Raw genomic sequence first — 21,528 nt, 5'->3', positions numbered from 1 at the left:
GCTGAGAGGGATGGGTGACCTCGGACAGCGATCAGAGACACCTTCTTAGGGTGAGGTGACATCTGATCCTCAGCACCGAGTGCCATGGAGAAGAGGAATGGGCTGCTGAGAGGGATGGGTGACCTCGGACAGCGATCAGAGACACCTTCTTAGGGTGAGGTGACATCTGATCCTCAGCACCGAGTGCCATGGAGAAGAGGAATGGGCTGGTGAGAGGGATGGGTGACCTCGGACAGCGATCAGAGACACCTTCTTAGGGTGAGGTGACATCTGATCCTCAGCACCGAGTGCCATGGAGAAGAGGGATAGGCTGGTGAGAGGGATGGGTGACCTCGGACAGCGATCAGAGACACCTTCTTAGGGTGAGGTGACATCTGATCCTCAGCACCGAGTGCCATGGAGAAGAGGAATAGGCTGCTGAGAGGGATGGGTGACCTCGGACAGCGATCAGAGACACCTTCTTAGGGTGAGGTGACATCTGATCTGTCACGGTGAGAAGGAGCCAGTCCATGTGAGGAGGAAGAAGGCTAGGATCTGAGGCAGAGAAGAGCAGGTGCACGTGTCCTGAGATGCAGTAAGTTCAAAGCGTTTTAAGGAACAACAGGTCCGGAGTGTTCAGAACAGAGTGGACAGTGGGGCGAGTGATGGGAGATGCAGAAGGTTGTAGGACGGGTCGGGGAGTCACTAGAGGAAAACGACTGGGATCTTGGGTTTAGAAGGGTCCTCTGGACACTGGGGGGTGTCTGGGTTAGAGGCCCCGAGTCCAGGTGGAGGCTGCTTCCTCTGTGTGCAAAGAAATGAGGATAGAGAAGCAAGATGGATTTCTCCTTTTGGACTAAATCATCCTGAAGGCCTTGCCTCTTTCATCTGGATTCCCAAGCCCTGCATCTGAGGATTTAGATTGCGGCTCTTGAGCAACTGTCTCATGGAGGGTGTTACAGAAATCCAACCCTTTTTTCCACCTTTGAGTCTCCTAGCTCAAGATTCAAAATCCCAGGGCAGAGTCAGATAGGCCAACCTCAGCCATGCTCCCGCCCTTTGGTGGGGAAGGAGCATTTTGATGGACACTTGGGATCTTTGTATTTAGGAGGAATCAGTGGCTGTGGCTTTTCAGGGGTCACCTAAAAGAAGAGTGTGTGTGTGTGTGTGTATTCATGCAAATGTATAGATATTGGTCCATTGGCTCCAAATTACGAGGGAAACTACCCAATCAAAATGAGTAAATATTTAATGAGATGTTTATATTCGAATGTAAATAATGAAATGTAGCATGATCAACCAGTCCACTCTGGAATATTTTGACTCTTAGTTACTTATCGATTATCTCTAATGTAGGATGTGGGTGGAGATGGTGTGGGCTGAATGTATGTTCAGAGGCGCCAATGCCCTTGAAATAGCCCCGTTGACAGTTCCGCCCAGATGGCCCACCGTGGGGGACGCGAGGGTCCTGAAGGCGGGTGCTGTCAGTCCCTCTTGCTGCCACTTGCCAGGTGCTTAGGACATGCCAGGGACTATTTTCTGTTCCATGCACATGTTGGTTTTCCCTACTCCACGTGACAGCAGGCAGTGGCTTAACTGTTATCCTTGTCCACTGAGGCACAGCAGGGTGAAGTCACTTGCTGGAGGTGAGTGTTAGGAAGTAGCCGACCAGACAGTCTGGCTGCAGAGATGCCCCTGGGCTGCTTGTCTGTATCACCCCGGTGTCACCCCCAGCGAAGGGGAATGGCCACCTGGAGGCACAGAACAGTGGTGCCCCCACTTTGGCTCAGTCTGACCCACTCTCCAGCACAGAGAATGACCCCGGATGCTGATTTTATTCCAGCTGCCCCAACCCTCCAGCTCCCCCGAATCCAAAGTGATGCCTCCGTCTGCGCTCCTGTGCCAGACTCACCACCAGCTCACTTCAGTCTCCGGTCGCCGCGAGACACAGCTTTCACAGACCACAAATGCGATCATTACGAGGCAATTTCAGTTAGATTCGGGGCTGGGAGAGATAACAGAAGGGCCTGGTTCTCCCATCAGACTCTGAATGGTTCCCCAGCAGCACTTAACTCAGACAAATGCAGAAAGCAGCAGCCAGAAGGGGAAGCGGGCCCTCAGCTTTGCAACCAGAGCTGCCTGCCCGGGCCTGCAGGACAGGAGAGAGCGCTGGGGAAGGACGTGGGGGGTAAGAATTCCCTCCAAGCGGGGAGGAGGAGGGTCTGGCTTCTGACATCTGTCTCTGCGGGGCCTCCCTTAGACACGGTATTAACAGCAAGAAGGGGACGGGTGCAGTGGTGCTGATGAAACTAACATTTCGTGGGCACTTGTTTCTAGGCGCTGTACACATATGAGTTCTCACGACCACCCACCAGGGGGATACTTGTTGTTGTCCCCGTTTTATAAATGGAGAGGCTGAGGCATGGAGAGAAACAACTTGCTCAAGATCACGCAGCGTTCAGTGTTGCAAAGTACCTCTGAGTCCCTTTAACATCCCTTCCTCTGAGACATCCTTGTCCTTGTCGTTTACATCCAGGTAACGTTTGCCTTCATCTGGCTGCATATCCGGAGTTCCCCACACCATGAGTGTCCACATCCTCGTGGTCTGATCCACTTCTTCTGCGATTCCATTGACATTCAACTCAGGGTTTCAATTTCAGCGTTTTAACCCTTCGTTTATTGGCTGCACTCTGGCCTCTGGTGGCCAGCTTTCTCCTTTTGATAATCCACTTTTGTAAAACGTCTTACAGCTGTGTCTCTGGGAGACAAGAAGGCAACACGACTACATGAATTGCTTTCTGTGCATGAACTAAGGGGTGGGCAGTGAGCAGTCACTGACAGACTTTGCAGGAAGTGCTGTGACTGATCGTGATGAGCGTCTGTTATTCACACAGCGGTTTGTGGACAGAGGAGCTCATGGTGAGGTTTGAAGCTTGTACTTCATGCAGTTACAGTTATTATGCTGCCGTAACTGAATGTGAACCATGCTGTGGGACACTGTGTTTTTTGTTTTGTTCTTTGGAGTATAATTGCTTTACAATGGTGTGTTTCTGCTGGACAACGAAGTGAATCAGCTATATGGACATACATATGCCCTCCCTCGTGAGCCTCCCTCCCACCCCCGCATCGCCCATCCCACCCCTCTCGGTCATCACAGAGCGCCAGACTGAGCTCCCTGGGCTGTCCATCAGCTCCCCACTAGTTATCTAGTTTACACGTGGTAGTGTATATATGTCGATCCTAATCTCCCAGCTCATCCCACCTTCCCGTTGGTGGACGCTTGTGTCCACATGTCCACTCCCTGTGTCCGCATCTCTCTTCCTGCCCTGGAAATAGGTCCCATTTTTCTAGACTGCACATATATGCATTAATATGTGGTATTATTTCTCTCTTTCTGACTTACGTCTGTAGGACAGCGTCTAGGTCCATCCACATCTCTACAAATGACACAGTGTTGTTCCTTTGCATAGCTGAGTAATGTTCCGTTGTATGTACATCTGTGCACATCAGGACAACATCTGTGCGTATCAGGACCACGCATGCGTTAGGACAGCCTGTAACTGGCTGCTCCTGTCCGGTTGTCATGGCCAGCCTCCTTGCTGTGACCCTCCTTCACAGTGTGGGGCCCCCACCATCCTGGCCCAGTTCAGAGCCTGCTTCTGCTGAACTGGCATTCTTCTTCCAAGTCACCACAGCCCTGTTTTAAATCCCAGAGGGTCCTTCACCCCACACAGGGAATTTTGCTCTACACCAAGGGTTAGAAAACTTTCCCTGCAGGGCCAGATAGTAAATATTTTGGACTTGCAGCCACATGGTCTCTGTTCAGCAATCCAACTCTGCCATTGTAGCATGCCAGCAGCCATAATGATACCTAAACAAATGGGTGTGGCTGTGTTCCAATGAAACTATTTACAAGAACAGGTGGCAGGCCTGATGTGGTTTGCCAAAACCCTGCTCTGCCCTAAGCATCTCATTGTCTTTTCCTTGGGCCTTTTAACTGCTGGGGAAAGACCTCAACCGGAAAGGAATTAAGCAAACAAAACAACAACAAAAATGGAGTGGTAGGATTTATTAGTTGACCTAACTTGGGATTTCTCAACCTTGGCATTGCCGATGTGTTGGGCCAGATAATTCTTTTTCCTGGGGAGCTGTCCTGTGAAGTATAGGATGTTTACCAGCATCCCTGACCTCTACCCACTTGATGCTGGTTGTGACAACTAACAAGGTACCCATTGTCCAGTGTCCCCTAATGTTGGGAAAGATGACATAACTGAAAACGCTAGCATTAAAGGTGACTTCAGGTAAGAGTGGACACAGGGACTCGAACAAGAATATTCCTCTCTCCACCTCTCTCTCTTTCCATCTCTCACCTCTGATGCTTTCTTCCATGTTGCTTCACTTTCAAACAGACTCCCCACCTCTTAGTAGCAAGATGGTTGCTGGCAGTTTCAAGTTTATATCCCACCAGCTTCAAGCTCCATGAAAGAAAAACTTAGCTCCTTCCCACTAGCGCCCTAAAATCCCAGGTCTGACTCTCATTGGCCGAACTTGGGTCACATGTGCATCCCTGAACCAATGGCAGTAGCCAGGGGAATGTAGCGCTCTGATTGGTCAGACTGAGATTATGCATGCAGCTGCTGTGTATTTACATAAGGAAGGGGTGGGACCCAAAGAATCACAGCGCGAAACTGAAGTCTCTGTTGCCAGATATAAATTTGTACCCAGTTCCTAGTACACAGGAGCCAGCAAGTGCGCTGTCCTTTCTATTGATGCCAGCCCTGCGTCCTAGGGGCAGCCATCAGCCGGCACATGGTCAGCGATCTTTCCCTGGCCTGGCGTTTAATCCTCATAATCTGCCTGCCAAGTTGTTCCACCCCTTCACCAGCTCCCAGTTTGGTCTCCCTTTTACACCATCTTAGCAGTGAAGGCTCAGTGACTTCAGGCTCCAACCGTGACACGGTCTGTATTTTTAATCTTGATGTTAATTCTAGCTCATTCTCCAGCCCATATCTCCCAGCCTCAGAGCCCCAGGGCCCACACTAATTCGCTTCTCCCACCTCAACTGGTGCTGGAATAGCCATTTAAAAAACTGCCTTGGGGAAATCTAATCAAATGAGAACAAAATCTAATTTGGCACTAAAAGCCTTTGACTGAACCCCTGTTTTCTAGGGCCTTGTGGAGGCTGAATAATAAAGTCTGGAGTTTTTAAGGGTTGGAGGTTAGAGAGAGATGTGAAAGAGGAGATTCTAACACAGGAAATAGCTCTGGATGTGTTGACACCCATGACATTGGACCATAATAGGCAGGGGTGGGCTTCCAAAGTCACCCCTCCTCCCACCGCCCAAGAAATATTTATCCCACCAGCTGGGCCAAGAATTTAGGCTCTTTAGCATTCCAAGTTGCACATTCATCAGAAAGACCTTGGCCCAGGTCTTCAGAGACAAACCAGTAGGATCATGAGCCGGGGACTGGGGAGATCTGGGAGGGACCCTAGTTCCCCCAGCGGGGCGTCCCTGAGCCTCCTTCTCTGGACTTTCATTCACTCTTCTGCAAACCAAGAGAGTGAAGTTCAGTGCTTCTTAAATAACTTGTCCTGGGTTCCTTTCAAAATACGTCAAAAGCTGTGGACTGTTTCCAGAAAAATGCACACAAAGTGCAAAATCTGGCATCTAATATCTCGGAGGATGTGTGCTCCCGAGCTTGTTCCTGCCTGGGGACCTTTGCACTTGCTGTGCTCTCAGCCTGGAGCGTTTTCCTTGTATTCCTGTCTTCTCTCTCATTCTCATCATTCCTCCAAGAGCCCTCCCCTGAATACCTGGCCCGGCGGTACCTCCCGTGGTCCATCTCTGGCCGCTCTGTTGCATCACCATCCTTTAGTTTCTTCATCTCTGTTGTCACCAACATCGTCTCTGCACTTGTCACAGTCACCCCACAGACACAGAACGTGAGCCCCATGAGGCCAGGGGTCCTGTGGGTCTTTGCTGCTATGTTTCCAGTGGTGTGGACAGCTCCAGCTCTTTAGGTGTTTAATAAATAGTTGTTAAGTGAATATATTGATTTCACATGCCCAGGACACTGATTCTATCACTCACTTAATATTTTCTCTCAATTGTTTTACTCTTTTTACTTCACTCTGTTTCAAAAGAAAACATTTACATCACCACCAATATTGTTTGTCATGACAAAGTGTTGGACTTATTAAAGTCCCCTTCTTCCTTGTTGAAATTTTGAACCAAATGAGGAATAAAATTAAGGAGTCAGCAGATGGAAGTTAAAATAGCACTTGGAGGAATCTGATAAAGGCCCGGTTTGAGGACCTGGCTTCCTTCTGAGGGCATTTGGGCTTCCTGATGCTAAACTCCAGAGTCAGACAGACTTCTCACTGAGCCAAGCCCCCTTGAGCTAGCATTGCCTGAAGGTAACTCACTCCTTACAGAAAGCAAAGGAAGGATTGGGTTTTGCATATCCAGTTTGTCCCTCCAAACCCACCAGACATATGTGCTTAGGGTCAGCAAACTGCAGTCCATGAGCCAGATCTGGTCCTCTGTCTGCCTTTGTAAATAAAGTTTTATTGAAACAGAGCCACAGTCAATTGTCCATGACTGTTTCGTGCAACAGCAGGGTTGAATAGTTGCAATAGGGACCATCTGGCCCAGGAAACCTAAAATATTTACTCTCTAGGCCTTTACAGGAAGGTTTGCTGCCCTTAGGGGCAGTCTTCCCTGAGGAGGAGGAATAGGAAAGCGTGGAGAGAGGCCGGCCATGTTAGCAGAGTAGAGCTCCCCAGTTATGGAAAGAAAATCAGAAGTGGGGAGTAAGGTCATTGAGACTCTGCAGATCTTGTTTCCTGGGCTGTACTTGGTCTCCAGGTACTTTCTCAGCTCTCACAAATTGGTTCTTTTACTGGTGGGATGAAGATGCTGAGAGTTGGGTGGAGTTATTTTAAATCAGGGTTTTCTTTCAACTCCAGGCTATTGACACTGGGTGCCCTGTGATGGGAGGGGCCATCCTGAGCTCTGTCAAATGCTTAGCAGCCTCCCTGGCCTCCAGCCACTAGAAGCCACCAGCGCCCGCCTCCCCAGGTTGTGATAAACCTCAGACGCCTGCAGACCCTGCCGTGTCTCAGGGCAAAGCTGCCCCCAGCTCAGTCACTGCTTTACAGGGCGGACGTAGCGAGCCTCTAGAAGGGGACGTTCTCGAGAAAGAGGCTCCAGCCTTCAGCTCACCTGATACTTTGCAGCTGCCTCTTACCTCCAGCTGGCATTTCCGTCTTTGATGCCCCGACACCCAGCCGGGACATGCAGTCACCACTAAATTGGGCACCCATCACCTGCTTACCTTTCCCTTTGTAAAGATTGTTACTCAGGACTCGGAGCCGGGGCAGCCGGTCTTCCAGGCCCCGGCAGCCCGGAGCTTCTTTCCAGTCATTTCTGCACCATCCTCCCACCGGAAGGGACGCTCCGCCTTACCCCCGGATTGCTGGGGGTCCTCCCTTCGTGTTTCCATCGCCTCCTCACGCCAGCCTCTTTCTAGGAGGCAGTTCACACTGCTTCCTCAGGAGCACTCCCTTCCTGGTTCTGTGTGCAGGGGTGGGGATCTAATGGAAACACTTCCCTTTGCCTTGTGCCCAGGAGGATGTGGGGATCTGGTGTTTGTGGATGAGCAGGGATCTTCCTACCCCTGGGCAGTGCCAGCCACCTGCCAGGCCTCCAGGGAAACCCCAGAGAGGGCTCCGCTCCATGGCGGCTTCTCCTGGCCCAGCCCCCTCTCCTCTGAGCCAACAGGACTCCAGCAGGCCTCCATGCTTTCTAGAAGCTCTAAGTTGATGGCCCCCTCTTACCTCTGCTGGCATCGTAGCCCAGCCCCTGCCCACTTCTCCTTCCTCTGTTGTTGTTCAGTCACTAAGTCGTGTCTGAGTGTGACCCCATGGACTGCAGCACACCAGGCCTCCCTGTCCTTCACCATCTCCTGGAGCTTGCTCAAACTCATGTCCATTGAGTCAGTGATGCCATCCAACCATCTCATCCTCTGCTGCCCCCCTTCTTCTCTTGTCCTCAGTCTTTCCCAGCATCAGGGTCTTTTCCAGTGGTCGGTTCTTCACATCAGGTGGCCAAAGTATTGAAGCTTCAGCATCAGTCCTTCCCATGAATATTTAGGGTTGATTTCCTTTAGGATGGATTGGTTGGATCTCCTTGCTGTCCAAGGGACTCTCAAGAGTCTCCTCTGGCACCACAAGTCGAAAGCATCAATTCTTCAGCACTCATCCCCGTCTGTCTCTTCTCATCTTAGGCTCTGAACTGACACCCACTGGACACTCACTATTTGCCAGGAACAGCACTCAGCACCCAGCTTGCAGGATCTCTGTAAATCCCTTGCACGACCCGAGCTCTCGGCAGTGGTTCTGAGTGTCTCAGAGCCCCGGTGTTCTCATCCGGAAGAGAAGGCTGGCCTGGCACCTCTGCCTCTGGAAAAACTCTCACAGATTTGTCCATTGCTAAAAAAAAAAATGGCCTTATAGGTTATAATTATTTAAAATTGTCCTTGCTTATTGAGGAAGATACAAAGAACCAAAAATATCTCAAAAATCTTGTGTCACCTCACTACCCACAGAGAGTTTGGGGTATGTCCCAGTCTGGATGAATTAGGGTAAATTTTTTTTAAGTAAGCCTTGCTGATGGCGGGGAGCAGGCCTGCAGAGACATGCCGTGCTGTAAACGCCCAGCCCCGTGGAGTTTCACCAGCTGAACCACCCGTGTCCCAGCAACAGAACAAGACCATCATTACCCGAGAAGTCCCCTTCCATCCACCTTTCCCCCACACCCAGCGATGACCACTGCTTTTCTTCCCAATGCCATAGACTCCTTTTGCCTGGCTTTGAACCTGATGTAAATGGGATCACGCAGTGATACGACTATATCTGCTTTATTTCTCTTAACACTGTTTGGTTGTCGTGATGCGTCCCTGTTAGTAAACACAGCACTAGTATTTTCCTTGTTTCTCTACATACTCGGGTGTATAAACACACATTGTACTTCTCCATTCTTCTCTTTTAATTGTATTTGTTTGTTTGTTGTTCATGGCAGCACAGGGTCCTCATTGCTAGGGGCTTTCTCTAGTTGCCGCGAGCGGGGGCTGCTCTGGCGTCAGCGTGCGGGCTTCTCATCGCATGGCTTCTCCTGCTGAGAAGCACAGGCTGTCAAGCACAAGGGCCTGGTTGCCCCGCGGCATGTAGGGTCTTCCCGGACCAGGGATCGAACGCATGTCCCCCGCACTGGCGGGTGGATTCTTAACCACCGGACCACCAGGGTGGTCCTGTTTCCCCACTGGTGCACAGATGGATATCTGTTTTGTTTCTAGTTATCTGCTATCACGAATACTGCTGCTGTGAGCCCGTCCTGCCTGTGACTTTGGGTGAACATATGAATGCGTTTCCGCTGAGTGAAATTCAGGATTCAAATGGCTGGGTCAGAAGCTATGACTATGATCAAGTTTAACAGATACTAGCAAACAGTTTTCTTTCCGTGCCAGGATCGGTCTGCACATCCGCTGGCAGTGTGTGCGAGCTCCAGATGCTCCACGCCCCCACCAACGACTGGCGTTGGTCCGGTTTTTTAACATGTTAGCTCTTCTAGTCACTGAGTCATAGATAGAATCCAAGGGGGTCCATAAACCTGAGTGGTAAAAAGCTAGACTCTTGTTTTCACTGACCTACAACTGACACTTGACATTCGCTTCAATTAGGAATGTAGGCCTCTAACTGTGGCATGTCAGCAGAATCTATAATTTGTCATCTGTAGAAATCACCGATATTTCAGTATTCCATTGCATTTGCTGTAGATATTGCAAAATAAAATATTCTCCCTCAGGACTTCCCTGGTGGTCCAGTGGCTAAAACTCCACACAGTTCAATCCCTGGTCGGGGAACTAGATCTCACATGCTGCAACTGAAGATTCCACATGCTACAGCTAAGATCCAGTGCAGCCAAATACAGAAATATTTTTTACAAAACTATTCTCACTCATCACTACTTTGAAATGATCACTTTTTACAAGGCCTTGCGTTTAGCATCTTCATTATTTTTTTAAGGACCCATTACTCTATGGCAAACTCTCCTAATACTTTGATAACTGAGTTTCCAAAACAATTGATTTCTCTGCAATCCTATGTATTTTATTTTCTGCATGTGCAAACATTTGCGAAGGGGGTCACAGACTGCATTTGCTGGCCAAGGGACTCCGTGGTTCAGGGGGCAGTGATGTCTCCACGTCCTGGCCTGGCGTGGTTTGGAAATTTCTATTGAGTAATGGCAAGAGAAGGCTTTTGCGCTCTGCAACCTCACATGGCTTCCTGGTGCCTCTCCCCTTCAGCTTTCTTCGGGAAGTACCTTAATGAATACAATGGCTCCTACGTGCCGCCAGGCTGGAAGGAATGGGTCGGCCTCCTCAAAAACTCCCGCTTTTATAACTACACGCTGTGTCGGAATGGAGTGAAGGAGAAACACGGCTTTGACTACTCCAAGGTGAGTCCCCCTTCCTGGCTGGGGTGGCAGTGGGGCTCAGCCCTGGGGATCGGGACATGGGAGCCCAACCACCTGGGCTCGGATCGTGACATTACATGTGAGACTTGGACAGCCTGCTGACACCCTCTGCTTCAGTTTCTTCATTTCTCAAATAATAGTCTCTGTTTCTAAGAGTACTGTTTTCTCTTTTTTTTTTTAATCAAAGTATAGTTGATTTAAGGCTTCCCAGATGGCTCAGTGGTAAAAGAACCCACCTGCCAAGCAAGAGATGCAGCTTCAATCCCTGGATTGGAAAGATCCCCTGGAGAAGGAAATGGCAACCCACTCCGGTATTCTTGTCTGGGAAATCCCATGGACAGAGGAGCCTAGTGGGCTACAGTCCAGGGGGTCGCAAAGAGTTGGACACAATTTAGCGACTGAACAACAACAGGGATAGTTGATTTACAATGTTGCAATATTGTGTTAGTTTCAATGATATAGCAAAGTGATGCAGTTACATGTTTTCCAGATTATTTTTCATTATAAGTCATTTCAAAGTATTGACTATAATTCCCTGTGGTATACAGTAAATTTCTGTTGCTTACCTATTTTATGTGGAGTGTTTGTTAATCCCATACTCCTAATTTATCCTTCCCACCAATGCTTTCCCCTTTGATAACCATAGGTTTGTTTTCTATGTGTGTGGGTCTTTTTCTGTCTTCTATGTAGATTCATTTGTATTATTTTTTAGATTCCACATAAAACAGTATCATATAATATTAATATTTGTCTTCCTCTGACTTCACTAAGTATAATACTAGGTCCATCTGTGTTGTTGCAAATGGCAACATAAGGGTGTTGGGTTTTTTCAATTGAAATATATGTGACATATAACACTGTGTGACTTTAACATGGACAACATGTTGGTTCAGTGCATATATATAATGCAGTGTGTGCAGTCATGTTAGCTAAACCTTTATCATGTTGCAGAATTATCTTTTCCTTTTTGGGGGGAAATCATTAAGACCTAGTCTCTTGGCAAGTCTAATATTTATAATACAATTGTTGTTCGGTTGCTAAGTCGTGTCCGACTCTTTGTGACCCATGGACTGTAGACACCAGGCTCCTCTGTCCTCCACTATCTCCCAGATTTTGCTCAAATTCATTATAATCAGTACTGTTACCTCTAATCCCTATGCTATGCATGAGATCTCCAGAACTTCCTCATTTACTAGCTGTAAGTTTGGACCCTTAAACAGCACCTCCCCAGTTCTCCCATCCCTCAGCCCCTGGGAGAACCCATTCTACTTTCTGTTTTTATGAGTTCCCCTCTTTCGGATTCCATGTATATTGCGTGGTATCACACAATATTTGTCTTTCTCTGTTTGACTTAAGTCACTTAGCATAATTTCCATGTTGTTGCAAATAGCCAGGATTTCCTTCTTTCTCATGATGGAATAATATTCATGTGTGTGTGTACACACCACATCTCTATCCATTCATCACTGAGGACACTCGGGTTGTTTGCATACCCAGGCTGCTGGGACTGATGCTGCAATATCCCTTCGAGATCCGGTTTTCATTTCCTTTGGATAAATACCCCGAAGTGGAATCCCCAGATCATAGAGTAGTTCTATTTTTAATTTTTTGAGGAACCTCCTTGCTGTTTTCTGTAGTGGCTACATCAATCTGCATTCCACCGGCAGTCCACAGAGCTTCCCTTTCCTCCACATCCCCAGCGACACTCGTCACCTTTTGTCTTTCCGATGCTCACCGTTCTAACATGCACCGGGTGATATGAGAGCATTATTTTACAACATTTTGCCAAGGCAGAAATTTGTTATCGAAAGCGTGCATAGAGAACATACGGTGTAGTGACTTTTCACGAGCTGAACGGATGCATGTAACCAGCATTCACGTGGGTCAAGAAGCAATGTTGCCACCAGCCCCAGAAGGTCCCCTCGTGTAACTCCTTCCATCAACCACCTCTCCTACAAGGACTTCTGTCACTCAGACTTCCCGCATTGTAGATTAATTCTGTATCCAGCTTCTTTTGCTTAATACTTTGTTGAAATCTACCCATGTTCTTACTTGTGAGTGTAGCTCCTCCATTCTTGTTGTATCGTATTCGGTACCTTAACCTACTCCTTCCCCATATGTATGTGTGTGAGGCACTCAGTCGTGTCTGACTCTTTGCAAGCCCATGTACTATAGCCTGCCAGGCTCCTCTGTCCATGGGATTCTCCTGGCAAGAATACTGGAGTGGGTTGCCATTTCCTTCTCCAGGGGATCTTCCCAACCCAGGGACTAAACCTGGGTCTCCTGCATTGCAGGCAGATTCTTTCCCATCTGAGCCACCAGAGAAACCCCTAGGTCATTCCCTAGGCCATACTTTTTCTAGTTCTGGTTTGTTGAACCGCGATCAGGTAAGGTACATGGGTCCTAGGTAGATGGCTCAGGAAATTTTCACATATGTTTGCGTCTGTGTAAGTACCACCGAGGTCAAATTATAGAGCAGTGCCAGCCCCCAGGAGCCTCCCTCATACACCGTTCCAGTCAGAGATGTAGTGGTATTTCATTGTAATTTTTTTCACAAAGGCTTTTGAAGCTCACAGGAGTTAATAATACATGTAGAGTGATAGAAGAGCCCACTGCACATAGTAAGCACTCAGAATATATTAGTTCAGATCAAGACACAAAACTTCCTCTGCAAAGGGCCAAATACTAAATAGTTTAGACTTTACAAGCTATAGTTTCCATTGCAACTGCTCAAGTCCGCCCTTGCAGTCCAAAGCAGCCACAGATGATATGTAAACAGATAAACCTGGCTGTGTTTCAATAAAACTTTATTTAAAAGAACAGGCAGGAGGCCTGACTTGGCCAGTGGGCTGTAGTTTCCTGACCTCTGGCTTAAATAATGATGATGGTGGTGATGATGACAGGGAGGAGGAGAGACTAATACTGATGGTTTATCCACACTTATCATCTAAAAAAAATCATCCGGTGACTAGCAAATATTCCTGCCATCTCAGCAGCCAAAATACACTCTATCCCATTTCCCTTCTGGAAATACCAGCACATTTGGGGAGCCCTCCCAGCTTCGACAGGTAATCACCGCCCACGTGTGTAAGCCTGATCAGGCCCTGAGTGGCAGAAACCACACATGGCATCACCTGGGCAGTGCCGCTCCCTGATCCCGTGTCTCACTCTGCATGTAGTAGGCCTGTCTCCATGACCTCCCCAGAGCAGATTCATTCTAAAGTCCTGGCTGGGGGTGTTTAGCCAGTCTGCTGGACTCCTTGGAAATACAAAGCATAGTCTCACAGGGCTGAACACACCTTTGCTCTCCTCCCAGCCTCAGTGCAGGCAGATTCTTCAAATACCCAGAAAAGTCCACTCCCTCCTTGTTAACATTCCTTGCCATGTCCGCCCCTGGCCTCAGCACAGCCCGATAATGAAGTTACCCGGGAGACCCCACCCCCTTGGCGCTGAGAATGGGGCGCGCAGTGGTGCTTTCTCACCCGTCTCCTGCCATCCACACATCTCAGCCTGAGAATGAGAGGAGCCCCCCTGACAAAGGTGGGAGAATTCCTGGGACCCCAGTTACCAGAGGCCTGGAAACAAAGAGGGATGGGGGGCCCCTTGGGTGTCAGAGCTGGCTCAGGTCCAGGGTTCAGCTCCCAGGGGTAGCAGTGGGCAGCAGGAGCACCAGGAAGGAACAGGAGCGAGCGCGGAGTTTCCGGCCACGGCAGAGCTGGGGAGCACAGACCTGTGACTCTGGGAGGTCAGAGCACTGTGGCCGAGGCTAACCCCGGGGGCCCCGGCGGAGGCCCAGGGAAGGAAGAAATCAGCAGTCATTCCCAAGTGCCCCTCAGAAGGCCCTCTGAGGACTCTGCCCTAATCACTAATCCCAAAGGTGGGCAGATGCCACCAAAAGGGGTCCTCGTAGCAGAGTGGAAAGAGAGAGGCAGCGTTGATGAGAAAAGAATGAGGCATAAAGCAAGCCCAACGGTCAAAGAGGGCAGGAGAGTGCAGAACAGGCAGCGGGAGGGAGGCAGGAGTGACCAAGTTGGGGCCAGGGGAGGGTCCAGGTGGTGGGAGGCTCTGCAGAAATGGTGGTTGCCATGAACTTGAGTACACCCACCATTTGCACTTTCTCTGTGTTCCAGAGAAGCCTCCCTCCTATGCAGAGGGGCTTAGCCCAGCTGTTGGCTGCAAGTGTGTCACTGAAGGAAATCAACCAAGAAAGCCCGCTAATGCGGGAAATGACTGAATGGCCATGGAAGCATCTGGAAAAAGATGAGAGGGGTTGGTGTCTAAAGCCGTCAGAGAAGCTTAGGATGTAAGGACTGGTGGAAAAGCAAGTTGCAGGACTCTTCCGGGTCCCTAGTCAGATGTCACCATCCTAGACCACCCTGTGTACTGGGCACCTCCCCATGCCGAGCCCACCCCCCATCACCATGGATGAGCCACACCTGTGTATATCACGGATTCATTTGTTAACCGTCCTCCTATTTGAATACGAGGCTCATGAAGGCAGGAGTGTTAGTCTTGTCCACTGCTGTGTTTGTTGGATGAATGAATGTACACAGGATAATAGGATTCATGTGAAAAGATGCATAAAGCAACTGTAACATACATAACAACACATCAGGAAAGATACTTCTTTCTCAGTAGGAGACTAAAGAGGCCAAGACTGGACATGGAGATGAGAGGTTATCATAGGGAACTTCAGCTTTGTTTGTACAGTTTTAATTTTCACAAGGAAAATGCTTGATTCCTGAGGAATAATGGCTAACCCTCCTTTAGAGGGTATCACACACCAGATACCGCTGGAATCATTGTATATGAATTAACCTGTGCGTTTCTCACCAGAGCCTGTGAGCGATTTGCTGTTAGTTTCCCTAATCACTAGATGAGGAAACTGAGGCCCAGAGAGGCGAAGGAGCCAGGCCACACAGCTCGAAGGGGAATGTTCCCTGGTGGTTTAGACAATAAAGAATCTGCCTGCGATGCAGAGACCCGGTTCAGTCCCTGAGTTGGGCAGATCTCCTGAGGAAAGAAATAGCTACCCACTTCAGTATTCTTGCCTGGAGAATTTGATTCTTGTGGTCCATGGGTCGCAAAGAGTCAGACATGACTGAGTGACTAACATTTTCACTTTCAGGATTCAAACCCAGGCCATCAGGCTTCAAAATCCATTCTTAAAACTGTAGCTCTTGGGTCAAGCCCAGCCTGCCAACTGTTTTGCTACAACCCTGAGCTTAGAATGGTTTTTCCATGTCTACTTAGCCGGAAAAAATCAAAAGCACAGCGATTTTCATGACCCATGAATATTATATGAAATGCAGATTTTAGTGTGCATGGATAAAGTTTTACTGCAGCCTAGGCATGCCCATTCATTTCTGCCATTGCTGCTGTTCAGCTGTAATGGCAGTAATGAGTGATTGTAACTGAGACTTCTGGCCTATGAAGCCTCAAATATTTATCATCTGGCCTTTTACAGAAAAGGTTTGTTAAGACCTGATGTAAACCACCATCTACTCCCAGTAATATTTTTGTTTGTCGGGGCACGAAAGGTGGACCAGACAAAAAAACACAAAGGCCTGGGTTCTAACTCTGAATGAATTGCTTATTAGTTTTGTGGCCTTGGTTTTCCTATCTGTAAAATGGGCGTGGTGTCCACTTCACAAAGTCGCTATGAAGGTCAGTGGAACAAAGGTCTGCTAACGATAAGAGCTAGTGTCCCTTGTGGGTTCCCCCAGTACCAGGCTCCTTGCTAAATGCACTATTCACTTGTCAAGTTTGTGTAAAGTCACCATCTGAAGAAACTGGTATTGGAACCATTTTTGAAATGCAGCTATAGCAGCAGCTTGTTGATTTATATCATATAGAAGAAAATTATTTTATGTAATGTTCTACAGGGCCCCTTTATAAGACCCTTTTTTACTCCCCAAAATGTTTCAAGGGAAATTGCATGAAGTAACGAGTGACTTTCTCCCCTCTCTCCCCTTGTCTTGGTCCCCAATTAGCACTTAGGGATCTGTCCTTCTGAATTTTTTTCTTAGTGCTCAGAAGCATATGAAGGTAGGGGTTTGGTTTCTCCTCTCCTCCCTACTCCTCCCACAAAAAAATATAAATAAATAAACTTTTCTGAAGTTTGACTCAGTAGTTTGCTCTTTCCCTTAAGAGTATATCTTGGACACTGTTCCACCTCAGTCACTACAGATCTACTTCCCTTTTCGTGTCTGCCCAGCACTGCACAGAATGGAAGCAGTGCGGGGTCATTGGTCACCACCCTACTGCTGGTCACTGTGGTGCACTGACCGTCCTATGCAGAGACGCAGTGCGCGAGTGTCCCTGGAGGTGTGTGTCTCAAGAGGCATAGGAGCCCAGGGAGTGTGTTTGCATTTCGTACAGGGTACAACGGTAGAAGGGTAGAAACTGTAGCCATTTCTTCACCGTTTTTCTTGTAAAATAATATCCCTTTTTGAAAGTTATCATTTTGGACAGAGCTGCTTCCTAGGAAGCACAGGGTAAATGTTTAAGAATTCATTCCCTTCCAAAGAAATCAGCAGCTAAAGATTTACGAAGTTCAGGAAGAACTTAAACAAATCTCAACTTCTTTGCTGAGCTTTTAAAGCCCTCATTTCCTGTCCATAACGTTCCCACTCATCCGTCCTCCTGCCAGCTTATCTACGTGGCTCTCACTGTTCTGGAACCACTACGGCATGCCTGGGTTTGTGGCACGATTTGCTTGTCTGCTGACTGTTCATCCTCTTTCTATTCCTTGAACACAAGCCACACTTGTTCCCGCCTCAGAGCCTTGCATCTGCTGTCCCCTCTGCCTGAAACGCTTCCTCCAGATCGGTGATTCTCACTCCTGGCTGCACACTGGAGTCCCCTGCGGAGATTTTTTAAAAGTCCAGTGCCCAAGCTGAACCACAGAGCAGCTAAACCAGAAGAGGGCCCAGACACTAGTAAAGCTCCCTTAAGGATTCCAGCAAGCAGCTGAGAGTGAACTCCAATGATGGAGATCTTCCCACACCCAGTTCCTTCTTGCCACTCAGGTCCCAGCTCGAGTGTCATCTCCTCAGAAAGGCCCTCCCTGATTGCCTCAGCTCCCAATTACTCTTTGTCACATCTTGTCTTATTTCCTCCTCCTGTCACTGCTCATCACCATCTCAACTCTTTGGTTATATGTTCATCTGCTCCTGCCCCCAGGACAGACCCTTCAGCATTGCAGGCATGTATTCACCCTCCACAATGGGATCCCTGCTGCTGCTGCTGCTAAGTCACTTCAGTCCCTAGGGCCTTGAAAAGACTTCAGGCTTAGGGACCAAGACTCAGGAGGCCTGACTGCCACATTTATCAGCTGTGTGACATTGGCCGATTCACTTAACTTCTCTGGGCCTTCATTTTCCTGTTCTGGAAAACAGGGCTTTTCATCACACCTACTTTCTAGGACTGCGTAAGAATTAACAAGCTAATACATGTAAACCCAGAGGATGAGATGGCTGGATGGCATCACTGACTCGATGGACGTGAGTCTCAGTGAACTCCAGAAGTTGGTGTTGGACAGAGAGGCCTGGCGTGCTGCGATTCATGGGGTCGCAAAGAGTCGGACACAACTGAGCGGCTGATCTGATCTGACATGTAAACCCAAAAGAGTTCCTGGCACGCCATAAGCACTCAGTAGTGTTATTATTTTAATATCTGTCATGAATGAATGACAAATTGCAATTCCTCTCCCATCCTCCCTACCCCCTTCTCAGGGTTTTTCCTCCACTGTGAGGTGTTATCATTTGACATTCCCTGTTCCGCTTGCCTACTTATTGTCTGTATTCCATTTTACTTCATCACTCACTGCATGTCTGCCCCCAGACCAGCAGCTCCAGGAGGGCAAGGATTGTCTGTTTTGGCCACTTTTGCATCCCCGATGTTCAGCACAGATTCCCGGCTCCTCACGCCTCCCGTCTCTCCCCGGCCCCCAGGACTACCTGACAGACCTCATCACCAACGACAGCGTGAGCTTCTTCCGCGCGTCCAAGAAGATGTACCCGCACAGGCCTGTGCTCATGGTCCTCAGCCACGCAGCCCCCCACGGTCCTGAGGACTCAGCCCCCCAGTACTCAAGCCTCTTCCCTAATGCATCTCAGCACATGTAAGTGTCAGGGCACTGCCTCAGAGCTACTGGGTGGCACAAAGGCGGGAGGGTCAGGCTCAGTCACAATGACGTAATGATGGAGACAAGGCTGCCTCTTCTCTCTAACCCTCCTGGTTTAAAGAACCCAGGAGCACACAGCTGATCTCTGGAGAACTGGAATACAGATCCAGTAATAACAACCCGAAGCAGGCGTCAACAGTGGCTAACGTGGGACCCACATCCTCTCACCGAGATCTGTGGCTAGAACTGCCTTTTGGGTGTACACCTGTGTCACAGGTTTCCTTTCAATCCTGTGTGTTTTTTGATTTTGCACATTTTAAAGTATTCTTTTGAGAAGCGGTCCATAGTTTCATCAGACTACTAATATGTCTACAGCCTGTATAAGCTATTGACTCCATGGCAGACTCTGTTCTAAGCCCTGTGGTGGTGGTTTAGTCGCTAAGTCGTGTCTGACTCTTGGGACCCCCTGGACTGTCTGTCCATGGGATTTCCCAGGCAGTAATACTGGAGCGGGTCGCCATTTCCTTCTCCAGGGGATCTTCTGCACTGAATCCCTGAATATTCCCAGTGACCCTTGATGTATCAGTTATCTATTGCTGCATGACAAGTTTCTGAAATCGAACCACTTAGGACACCAGCGTGTAGCATCTCACAGTACCTGTGAGTCAGGAATCTGAGGGCTACCTGTCTGGTTCTGGCTCAGGGTCTCCAGAGGATGTAATCAAGATGTCAGCTGGGGTGCCACCACCTGAGGCTTGCCTGGGGCTCACGCACAGGGCTGCCTCTGACCTAGGGCCAACGCAGTCTTTTATAACCTGATCTCAAAAGGACACACCATCTCTACCATACTCTACTCATCACACAGACCAGTGGGAGGCGGCTACTCACGGTAGAATTGGGGGCCGCTGAGGGCTGTCTTGGAGGCTGCCTGTCAGGGAGGTGAGGTAAGTTCCCTAAGGTCACACAGCTGGTAAATGGCAGAGCTCAGATTCACATCTGGCCCCCATTCCTGCCTGCCATCTCTCTGCCCACCTCTCCAGTCCTCCTTCCTGAGCAGGCTAGAAAATCTTTCTGGAATCTTCTGCATTCCTCTGCCTCAAACCACCTCCTGCTCAGCCGTGATGCTCAGCAAACCTTCACTCTGACATTGGGGTGACAAGGGCAGGGCAGTTTGGAGCCCGCCTGAATATTCCAGGTGTTTAAGTTTCCTTACAATCAGAATGCATCGCCCTCCTCGCCCCACTCGCTGTGATTCCTTTCTGACAGCACCCAGAGTGGCTCCTGGAGGGTGAGGCAGTGTGTCAGCCGACCCCCTGGTCTTTGGGAAGGAGAGTTGGACAGGTGAGGACGAAGCACATCCCAGGACAGCAGCACCGCCTCTCTGCAAAGCTGACCTGGTGGCCCCACCCACCCGCTCCTCCTGCCTAGGAGCCAGCCTCCTGCCCCCAGCCTCTGCCGGAGGGAGTGTGAGGCCCGCTCAGTCCTGCCGTGGGGTGGGCGCCGTGGAGTGGGGTGGGGTGATGGTTCGCTTGGCTTCTGCAGTGTCTCCTCTAAAAGGGGTGCTGGCACCCCGCCCTCCCCCTCAGCAGCCCTGGAGTTTCGTGATGAGATTGTTTGACATCGCCTGCTCATTTATTTTCCCTTTGAAATGAAAATTATAGAACTTGAACATGAGCACCGCCTGCTATTATTCACCCAGAGCGCCCCCCGCACCTTATTAGGAGTGTGTTTGGAAGGCTCTCTTATCTCTGGGGTATAATCATTTTCAAAACAAACCTCCAAACCAGAAAGTTCTGCAGCTGGGATGTTTAATTACAGCAGTCAAGGGGCTGAGGAGGGGCCAGAGCCCTCAGGTCGGAGTTCCAGATCTTTCCGTCATGAGGCCCCTGTCAGACTCTCACCCCGTCAAGCCTGCATCACATTCTCTGCTGGGCTTTGGGTTCTGGCAAATGCTGCTCGTTGCGACGCGGTCCCACTGCACCTGCCCAGGGCCCCGTCCACCCTCCCCAGCTTCGTACATACACAGAGACGCACACAGACACACACAAACACACACAGATACACACACAAATATACAAATAGATACACACAGATGTACACACAAACTGGGCTTCCCTGGTGGCTCAGATGGTGAAGAATCTGCCTGCAGTGCAGGAGACCCAGGTTCCATCCCTGGGCTGGGAAGATCCCCTGGAAAAGGGTATGGCAACCCACTGCAGTATTCTTACCTGGAGAATCCCACGGACAGAGGAGCCTGGTGGGCTAAAGTCCACGGACTTGCAGAGAGTCCGACACGACTGAGCGACTGACACATTCACATACACAAATACACCAGTGTGCACACACACACAGATACACAGAACACACAGATACAGACACAAAGACACACAAATAACACAGATACACAGACATGTACACACAGGCCCATATACAGACACACACACACACACACAGATACACAAATACACACAGAAACAGACACCCAAACACACAGATACAAAGATCTAAGCATATATACACACACAGATACACAAAAACAAACACACAGAGACGCACATAAACACAGGTGCAAACGCAGACACACAAACATGCAAATACACCACCATACAGACATGCACGCACAGAGACAGGCGCGCACACACACACCACACACACACACCCCCCCACACACACACCACACACACACCCACACACACCCACACACACACACACACACCACACACACACACACACACACACCACACACACACACACACACCACACACACCACACACCACCACACACACACACCACACACACACCCCCCCCACACACACACACATTCCCCCCACACACACACCACACACACCACACACACACCCCCCACACACACCACACACACAC

At 49.2% G+C, this 21,528-nt stretch overlaps 1 protein-coding gene across 8 annotated transcripts in view; it reads left to right on the top strand.

Moving 5' to 3' along the window:
• Positions 1–21,528, top strand: part of SULF2 (sulfatase 2) — a 130,965-nt gene that overhangs the window by 79,180 nt on the left and 30,257 nt on the right. For all 8 annotated transcript variants that reach the window (XM_010835063.1, XM_010835062.1, XM_010835064.1 and 5 more), the window contains exons 4-5: positions 10,348–10,499; positions 18,473–18,642. In XM_010835063.1, coding sequence (XP_010833365.1) covers positions 10,348–10,499; positions 18,473–18,642 — 322 coding nt within the window. The remainder of the gene's footprint in view (positions 1–10,347; positions 10,500–18,472; positions 18,643–21,528) is intronic.

The sequence above is a fragment of the Bison bison genome, unplaced genomic scaffold (assembly GCF_000754665.1).
Source record: "Bison bison bison isolate TAMUID 2011002044 unplaced genomic scaffold, Bison_UMD1.0 scf7180017864038, whole genome shotgun sequence".
Lineage (NCBI taxonomy): Eukaryota > Metazoa > Chordata > Mammalia > Artiodactyla > Bovidae > Bison > Bison bison.
The sequence above is the reverse complement of the archived record's forward strand: the minus strand, read 5'-3'. Positions and strand labels throughout refer to the sequence as shown.